Source organism: Xyrauchen texanus, chromosome 43, assembly GCF_025860055.1.
Source record: "Xyrauchen texanus isolate HMW12.3.18 chromosome 43, RBS_HiC_50CHRs, whole genome shotgun sequence".
NCBI classification, from domain to species: domain Eukaryota; kingdom Metazoa; phylum Chordata; class Actinopteri; order Cypriniformes; family Catostomidae; genus Xyrauchen; species Xyrauchen texanus.
This window is the reverse complement of record NC_068318.1, coordinates 203299-211168: the sequence shown is the minus strand read 5'-3', so window position 1 is coordinate 211168 and position 7870 is coordinate 203299. Positions and strand designations below refer to the sequence as shown.

General features: G+C 36.3%; 1 protein-coding gene across 1 annotated transcript in view; it reads left to right on the top strand.

The window, feature by feature from the left end:
- The first annotated feature begins 1013 nt into the window (after nt 1–1013).
- LOC127635926 (NLR family CARD domain-containing protein 3-like) overlaps nt 1014–7870 on the top strand; it is a 70537-nt gene continuing 63680 nt past the window's right edge. The window contains exons 1-3 of the mRNA XM_052116227.1: nt 1014–1164; nt 1464–1555; nt 1649–1735. Of these exons, the coding sequence (XP_051972187.1) occupies nt 1503–1555; nt 1649–1735 (140 nt within the window). The 5' untranslated portion in view covers nt 1014–1164; nt 1464–1502. The remainder of the gene's footprint in view (nt 1165–1463; nt 1556–1648; nt 1736–7870) is intronic.

Genomic DNA, 7870 nt, shown 5'->3' with positions numbered 1-7870 from the left:
AAACAGTAATTGATAAAAAAAAATACAAACGGAAAATTAGGTTGAAAAGATTTAAACAGAATAAATTTCATTCTTTTTCCCTCCTCTGATAGTAGCCTTATGCGGCGCGCGCCTGGTAAATCCGCCATAATAATAACAATCCGCCATGCAACATGCGCACCTGCTCTTAAAGGGTATGTTGGATGACGCTCTGATTGGTTTATTTCACGTTACGCCCAAACCACACCTATGAATAATGAAGCTATTTCAGACCAACCCCTTTTAAACTTGCGTCGGGCGCAAGAGTCATTTATCCCGCCGGTAAAATAGCAACAGCGCCCAAGACCCGCCCACAAAGTTACTTGCGCTTCGCGCTTGATACTTGCATTTCAGATCGTTAAAATAGGGCCCATAGTGTCATTGGAGAATTAATTTTACTCATGCAAATTTTTTTTTTTTTTTAATTCTGGGATGATCTTCATGTTTGGTTAAGTTTTAAATATGTAATACCTGACTTTGATTTTAAATCTATAAAATTTGGGATCTTTTGTCTCAATGGTGATATAGAATTTTTGTTTAAAAATATTGTGTTTTTAGCCAATTACTTTATATATAAATCTAGATTTATAAAGAATCCTCCCATCTTCCTCAAATCCTTAAAATGTAGGCATAATAAAAAAGCCCTTAAATTTTGTAAACTTTTGGAGACATACTTTGATGATTAACCACCTTGTACAATATTCTTTTGGTCTTAGATTTTTTTTCCCCTGTTAATCCTTGGTTATTTACCTCTGTTTATTATGCATAGTTTTGTTTGTGCTGCTATTTAGTTTTGATGGAATGTATTAAGTTTTATCTTTAGGCCTACTATGGCTTCTTTGTTTCTCATCCAAGCAAAAAAGAAAAAAAAAAGACAGTACCATTTATTTCCCTTCCCATTGATGCTTCACACTCCAGTTATGTTGGTGGCAGTAGTGCACCGGAAGATGACCATAAAACCTCAATTGAAGAAGAAGAATGGTCTTGTCACTACTCGATCTGAAGTTCTTCTTGCAGGAAGAAGAAGAACTGCACTTGTGTTTGTTAGTTACAGTCACTTACAGGAAATGATGAAACCGAAAGGAAACCTGCACAGATGAAGCGACGCCATTTCAGTGTTCACACGATCATAAATCGCACTTTACAGTAAGATCAGTAATCTGATATTATGACATTTATATTTGTTTTTACATGTGCTTCTTTATCTCTTCATACTCTCACATTACAAGTTCCCGTAAGTTTAATGAAAAAGTAATTTACAAGTAACTTGTAATTTAGAAAGTGAAACTAAAATCAGGATCCATTTTGAGACAAGAGCGGATATTACATGAAGAGAGGAATATTCAGCAAAAATCTCAATTTCTCCTTGATTTAAATAATGTGATCACATACAAATACTGACAGTTTCATGCTTTTATCTGAGTACTCAGTATGTTTGTGTTCAGTTTCCTTGCAGGTGTAAAATCAACATTTTAAATGCTGTCATGACCTCCAGAAAGATTCTCTCTGGAGAAAGTCACACAAACACCATGAAAAGGTCAGAATGCCAACAGTTTGTTTTAGAAATACAGTAATTTTATCACATGTTGTTATCTCAACATTATTTTGTTCTGTTTATTTGGTGTTTTAGTGAACCCAGCTGTGTGTCCATGAAGAGTGACGGGTCAATGAATGATCCACCTGTCTTCAGTTCAGGAGCCCCTTGTGTTGATGTGAGGTGAGGACTCTAATGTTGACTGACAGTATGAACATGTACATCACAGTGTGAGGGGCGATTAGTAAGAATCCAGTGTAAAAAATAACATAACAGTTAAAACAATATTATCGATTGTATCAATAATGATTATATGTCACTGTCATGCATAAGCACATGTGATATGTATATTTGTTTAAAATAACTGCATAATGCAAACATATCATGACTTTTAAAACAAATGGTGACAGTTCGAACAATGCCGATGAGTAAATCTTGTTGTCATGAACATCTACTTATGTTGTTTATATTTGTTCAAAACCCTACATGATATAAATTGAACGTAACTACACATAAACGCTCCAAGAGTGTGTATAATGCAGGCATTAAAACACTTTTTCAATTTTATATATTATTAGATACATTATTAAGATACATTATTATTTTGTGTTGTGTAAGTATGTTGTTTATTGTAATTGGTATATGTTCACTGTTATGACTGCTATGTTGCTCGGAACTGCACACAAGACTTTTACCTACTGTTGCACTATAAAGTGATTTGATTTGAAGTGTCCAATAACAGGACGGTTACTGAGAATAAGCGAGTAGTAATCAGATGGTCTAACATGGCACCCCCCATGAGGGCACCCCGGCTCTCCATGTAAAATTAAACGGCTTTTAATACTGATGTGACTGCAGTCTTTATTAGTGTACATCATTTTCAACACGTTTATCAAAAGTGATATTCATGTCTTTATCTGTAAACTTTGCCTGTACCGATCAAGTTTCCAATTCGCCAGTGAGGTCAGCTGTCATAACGTGTCAATTAAACAAAACATAATTTTTTTTATTGACTCCATCCACAAAACAGATAAACACAACATAAAATACGGAATCAGTTATATAAATTAACCCCTCCCCCCAAACATACCCCCCACCGACACAAACACACTAGACTGGTCACTTAAAATTGTACCTTAAAAGTAAAAAAAAAATTACCAGGTCAGCTGTCATAACATGTCTATTAAACATAACATAATTGAGTCAAAGGCAATAAAACTTGTTTCACAAAGGATTATGTTAAATGAATTGTTCTCCCCAAAAATGACTCTCATAATTTACTCACCCTCATGCCATCTCAAGCTTGCATGACTTTCTTTCTTCTGCAGAACACAAATAAAGATATTTTGATGGAGATATGATGTGAATATATCCATGCAATACAAGTCAATGGGGACCAAACTTTCAAACTCCAAAAGGACATAAAGACATAAAGGTAATCCATACGACTCCAGGGTTTAATTAATGTCTTCTGAAGCGATAAGTCTGGTTTTGGGTAAGAAAAGACCAATATTTGATCATTTAAGTCCTTATTAACTAAAATCTTAGCTGTCCTATGTGGGTTCATGAGAGAACCTTGTTCACACATCTTGGCTCTTGACGCATTTGCAGTTACATGTTTATGCAAGAACTGACATTTTTTCAATATGGTGTATATGTGTGCTTTTCCCGGATGCCAACCGACAGAGCAGTGAGATTACATTATCACACACAGTGCATGTGTCGAGCATAAAGACGCGTAAACAAGCTTCACTCATGAATGCACATAGTAAAGATAAGGAAGAGTTTAATGAAAAAGACCTTAAGATTAGTGTCTCATCCAAACTGATCGTATCACTTCAGAAGACATGGATTAAACCACTAGAGTCTAATGGATTACCTTTATGATGCTTTTATGTCCTTTTTTTAGAGCTTGAAAGTGTTTGACCCCATTCAATGGCATTGTATGTATAAAAACATCTGAGATATTCTTCAAAATATCTTTGTTTGTGTTCTGCAGAAGAAAGATAGTCATACAAGTTTGGAGTGAGACAAGGGTTAGTAAATGACATGGAAATGGTAATTTTTGTGTGATATATTCCTTTACATTCATAACACTCAAACTGTCCAATTGCAATAGAGGTATGATAATTGTAGCAATAAATGACAAATGTCAAAATCTAGTATGAATTGAAAGTGTATATACTAATGTTATTGGTAAGATTAAGATTATGAAGCACATGCAGTATTCACAACATCAAAATAAAATGTAAACATAGTCATGTGTACACAGCAAGTTGGTGTGAAAAATGCAGTATTATTAATTTATCAATCCATACTTGTTGTAATGAACATTTTGTATTAAATCATACAATAACAAAGAAATGCAGTACATGAGTGCTCGTCATCGATAAATATAATGAAGCCCACCTGCCCACATCGCTCAAACCTTTTTTATTAAAGGGTCAAAATTAACATTAACTAAATCAGACAAATTTGCTGGAAATAAAATCCCCAAATACTTAATGCCCTGTTTGGGACACTGGAAGGAGCCTGGCTGGAAAGCTGTTACTGGACAGTATGCTGTCAGAACCGAACTTTTGGATTTAGACCAATTGACTTTGTACCCTGAGAACTTGGAAAAATAATTAATAATTTTGTGGAGGCAAGGCTTAAATCTAGTAGGTTCACAGACAAATAATAAAATATAATTTTCATCAAGCAGAAGCTTATGTGCCACACTTCCCACCATCACCCCTGGTAAATCATCCTCCTTTCTTATCGCGGCTGCTAATGTTTCCAGAGCAAGACCGAACAATAATTGGGAAAGAGGGGAACCCAGACTGATCATTCGCTACTGACAACATGATATTGATGAAACGCCTAATGTTATCAGAAGAGCTGCGGCCCTGAATAAACCCCACCTGATCTATATGGATAAGAGATGTCATAACTTAATCGGTTAGCCAAACTTTTTGACAACATTTTTACATCTAGCTGGATCAGGTAATCTGGACATTAACTTTTACACTCGCTTGGATCTTTGTTTTTTTTCAAGAATCAGACTGGTCCGGGCTTGTGTCATGGTTGGCGGAAGCTTTTCATTCTTTATTGATTCTGTATAACCTTCTAACAAGTTCTGCAGCATAAGATTTTAATATTTCAGCGGCAAAGCCATCTAATTAATTCGCCAAGCTCCTCAAAGGTTATCTCAGAATCAAGAGAATTTTCGGGAGTTCAATTTAGGGAGTTCTAATGGTTCCACAAATTTTCTAATATCTTCATCAGTAGATAAAGATGTGGAGCTATAAAGATAAAAATATAATTCTTTAAAAGCATTATTAATGTCAATGGCTGAGTTAAATATTTCACCACCAGCAGATTTCACTGAGAGAATGGTAGAAAAAGACTCTCTGCTTTATATGTCTAGCCAGAAGCTTCCCTGCTTTGTCCCCCGACTCAAAGTATGATTGTCTTGCAACATCAAACTAACAACCAACAACCAAAACTGCACTTTCCGCAACAAAATAGTATAATATCTGTATTTCAATCAGTATTTAATATTCCCTTCCAACTCCACGAGTTCACATGCTTTGGATTTTTTGGTGAATGTGGCATACTGTATATTCCGACCCTTAAGAACAGCCTTAAGTGCATCCCAAGCCACGGGCATAGAGGATACTGAGGACCAGTTGGTCTTTATTAGGGATGCACCGAAATTTCGGCCGCCGAAAATGGCACTTTCGGTTTTCGGCCGAAAGAGAAAAAAGGCCGAAAATATGAGCCGAAAATATATACCTCCTCGCCCCGCCCCTCAGTGCTCAGATTTCAATCTGGATCGATGTAGCCCTTATCACGGCGCTACCAAACAAAGGCCGATTATGTCAGCGGTGTGGAAATTCTTCAAAGTTTCTGATAAGGACATCAAATTTGCGATCTGCAGTGTTTATTCAGCAGAACTTTCAATATATGTATATATACAGAGTACAGCAAGAGATTTTACAGGAAAGTGCCCCGATCCACAGCAGTGCCACAGTAGTGCAGCTACAACACAACTTGAGACATATCTAGCTGAACATTGCCAGAAGCGACAATCCCCTTGACTACGGTCGCATAAACAAAGACCGCTTTCCTTTGCTTGCGCGGATTGCGCACAGGTATTTATCTGCCCAAGCACTAGCACAGAGAGTGAGAGACTATTCAGTGCAGCATCTCATGTTCTTGATGAGCTTTCTGACAGGAGAGACTTTTGTTCTTGAAGAGAAACCTGTCACTTGTAGTTAAATAGAAAGCGGACCAATATGATGTGTATAGCAATTACATTACACTTGTTCTTCACTTGAGGATACATCTGTCGTTTACAGTTGAGGTTGGATTTAGTTCAATTACTGCTGTTTTGCACAATAATGTTCACTTAAAGTGTACATACATTTACATAAACAGAATAGAGCACTGATCTATATATATAATTATATATTATAGTTATATATAGATCAGTGGAATAGAGGCCCTCTGCCATTCTGTGTTCTGCCTTTTGTTTCAATTGAAATTACTGTTGCATATTTAAACTTTTTGAAAGATGCTAGCTAAGTTCATTACTTGACTCTTGTTTTGCATATAATAGTTTTCTAAAACTTTACATTATTTGGATAATTGTTAATAAAATCTGTAAAATTAGATTTTTACAGAACTGAAAGAAGAATAATATTTAATATAGTTTTAATATATTTTTTGTCCAATTTTGGTGTTACTTTCAATAAAAGTGTGATTTATTTTATTGGTTTGTAGTTTTTCAATTCAGATTCATTAAATTCATGAAATTAATGAAAAAGTACAAAATTAATACAATTATACACAACATTTATTTTATTTTTTTTTAAATAGGTAAAAATTTCAGTTTCGGTTTTCGGCCAAGTGCATCCTGGATTTTCGGTTTCGTTTCGGCCCAGAATTTTAATTTCGGTGCATCCCTAGTCTTTATATAAACATTGATTTTGCAAATTGTCTTTAACATTTGTTGGAAATCAGTGAGTGGTGGTGGCGTAGTGGGCTAAAGCACATAACTGTTAATCAGAAGGTCGCTGGTTCGATCCCCACCGCCACCACCATTGTGTCCTTGAGCAAGGCACTTAACTCCAGGTTGCTCCGGGGGGATTGTCCCTGTAATAAGTGCACTGTAAGTCGCTTTGGATAAAAGCGTCTGCCAAATGCTTAAATGAAAATGTAAATAAATGTAAATCAGGATTTTGCAAAAGAGATACATTAAAGTGGCAACTATATGATTTCTTTTTCTCTGTATGTGGCAACATCTCTAAACTCCCCAGGGCGTGATTTGAGACTAAGATGTTTCCAATTGAGCAATCCACAACAGATGAAATGATGGATATATATATATATATAACATCTGTTCTATAATAAATCTTATGAACTGATACATTTTTTTTTATAGTTCCTACCAGATGGGTTCAAAAGTTTTTACACATCCTGTGAAGCGTCAATGTTGCTCTAGTGGGCTTACACACTTCACTATGATCAAGGATTGAGTCTATCAATAGATTAAAGTCTCCTCCCAATATTATATCATGAGAGGTGCCAGTGGCTTGCAACATCCCTTCAAGATCTATAAAAAGCCCTGATGACCTTAAAACAACAATGACTCAAACAGAGTCAATATAAATTGACTAAGACATTTGAATTGTAGATATTTATCAGTATAATGACTCCCCTACACTTACTCGAGCCACCACTAAAGAAAACGTCTCGGTTACTTAACTGTAACCCCTGTTCCCTGATAAAAGTGGAACAAGATGCTGAGCTGATTTAGCGCTTTGGGAACAACTTTAGATGTGACCAGCTTTGAATATGTGTGCAAAACGTCAATGAAATTGACCAGAATTTATAGCCTCCGCTGGTGACATAAATAGGGCTATAAATAAATGCGTCACAGGTGCATTGTCAGGTATTTTGTCTGAAGAGTAATCCTGGGGCATACCAATGCGGCAATGAAGCGCAGCATCTCGTCCCGCTTTTATCAGGGAACAGGGGTTACAGTTAAGTAACTCAAGACGTTCCCTGTCAAAAAGCTACACTTTGATGCTGCGCTGATTTAGCGCTTTGGGAACGAGAATACCCACGCTGACGCACTGTGGATGTCTGAACCCCTTATGGTTGTGTAGTTGTGCTCACAAGAGTGCGAGAGGTCTCAGACATGAGCTTGTGATGTTGACTCAAGGACATAAGAGCCAGGAGTGGCATGAACATCTAAACTAAAAAATCTTATGAATGTGTGCGGAGAGGACCAGCCTGCCACATCACAAACATGCTGCAGAGGGACACCTC